The sequence below is a fragment of the Nicotiana tabacum genome, chromosome 18 (assembly GCF_000715075.1).
Source record: "Nicotiana tabacum cultivar K326 chromosome 18, ASM71507v2, whole genome shotgun sequence".
NCBI classification, from domain to species: Eukaryota; Viridiplantae; Streptophyta; class Magnoliopsida; order Solanales; family Solanaceae; genus Nicotiana; species Nicotiana tabacum.
The window spans coordinates 15,651,049-15,653,005 of NC_134097.1; the positions used below are offsets into that span (position 1 = coordinate 15,651,049).

General features: G+C 34.0%; 1 protein-coding gene across 1 annotated transcript; it reads left to right on the plus strand.

Annotated features, from left to right (window-relative positions):
- The first annotated feature begins 392 nt into the window (after nucleotides 1-392).
- On the plus strand, nucleotides 393-1,695 carry LOC107826440 (acetylajmalan esterase-like). The gene has a single exon (XM_016653420.2). It carries the CDS (start codon nucleotides 393-395, stop codon nucleotides 1,518-1,520), a length of 1,128 nt encoding a protein of 375 aa, XP_016508906.2. The 3' UTR covers nucleotides 1,521-1,695.
- The last annotated feature ends 262 nt before the right edge of the window (nucleotides 1,696-1,957 follow it).

Consider the following 1,957-nt stretch of genomic DNA (forward strand, 5'->3'; position numbering starts at 1 on the left):
ACTTAGAAATACTTTTTTATTGCTTGGCCAAACACTAATTGCTGCTTAGAAATGTTTTTCAAATTAATTAGCAAATACAAACTGTTTTTCTCCAAAAATACTTAAAAAAAATACTTTTGTAAAAAAACACTTTTAAAAATATGATGATTTTTCCAGCTATGCCAAACGTGGTATAATTCTAACTACATACGTAGTACCAATTTAGGGCTTGGCAAAATATTCACCTTATCTTGCGGTAACGTATTTTGCTTTGCTTTCGTTAAAACGACATCAATATCAGTATCATAGAAAGAAGAAAAGGCAAAAAGGATATCCTAATAACCATCTAAAACTTCAAGCCCCGTCTTTAAATATTATATCACCTCGCCTTAACATCCGTATGCATATAGCAAATGGCTTCTTTAGTTCCAACTTTTTTCCTTTTAGCTGGGTCTCTATCTTCCTTGACTTTAGCTTATGCGGCTAATAATAATAACAACAATAGTTGCCCTAATTATGAATACATTTTCCAAGTTGGCGATTCACTTGCAGATACTGGAAATCGATTCCGTATATCTAATGTAAAATCATCTTACCGAGCAGACCATTTTCCTTATGGTGAAAAGTTCTTTGGAAAACCTACTGGCAGATTCTCCGATGGCCGTCTCGTTATAGACTATACTGCTATGTCTCTTAAGCTTCCACTTCTCAACCCTTACATGGACAAAACAGCTAATTTTAGCCATGGAGTTAACTGTGCAGTAGCAGGATCTACAGTTCTAAATGATCCTTTTTATGTAGCTAAAAATATTACCACGGCAAAAGACAACAGGCCTCTTAGATCTCAACTTCGTTGGTTGACAACTTACTTAAAAACCACATGCCACACTAGACAAAAGTGTTCAAAAGTTGTTGGAAAATCTCTTTTTATGTTTGGTGAATTTGGAGGAAATGATTATTACCTAGCACTTTCTGAGGGAAAATCCATTGAAGAAGCTAAAACTTTTGTCCCACATATAGTCAAGGCCATTGTAAAAGGCATTACACAAGTGATCAGATACGGGGCAAAACGTATAGTTGTTCCAGGGATCTATCCTCTGGGTTGCTTCCCCAACTACCTTACCATGTTCTCAAGCTTGGATTATGAAGATTATGATGAGTTTGGTTGTTTGAAAGCTTATAATGAGTTAGTCATGTATCACAATGATTATTTGGAGAGGGCTCTATCTATACTAAAACTTGAATATTCGAACGTTGCGATTAAATATATATATTATTATGCTGCTGTGAAATCAATTCTGGAACGCCCCACCAATTTTGGATTCGATAAGAAATCCATACTCAAAGCCTGCTGTGGAATTGGAGGTCAATATAATTATGATGACGATAATCCTTGTGGAACATCTAAAGTTCAAGCTTGTTCTGATTCTGCAAAATATTTGCATTGGGATGGTGTACATCTTACAGAAAAAGCATATTATTATGTCGCAGAGCACGTCATCAATGGCATCTCATCTAAAGAGTTTCAATGTCTGCAGTAGATTTTGATCTCTGGACTTTTATTGAAATTAAAAGGTTGTACGTAGCATCACCTGGATATAGATTGTAAGTGGTGTGTTTTATATATGGTGAGAGTTGCTTTTATATACTGTGTAACTGGTTTTTATTCTTGTTGTAAACAGTTAAATTAAGCAAAGATATAAAAGTTAAAAAATAAATCAGCACGTTGCATTCATTTAGAACTACCTCGCTAAATTTTACATTCTCATTTGGCTCTTTGTCATGACTTCTTGTAGGCCTCACCAAATACAAAAATAGATTTGTCCCAAAAAAATAAAAAAACTAACTTATGTCCTGTTATTGTTGAAAAAAAGTAAACTAGACTCATATCAAGTACATGAAATGCCTAGTTGATACATTAGGAAATTAACTTAGATGCATGTATGATTTTATTATTGAACTAGGGAATAAGAAAAGT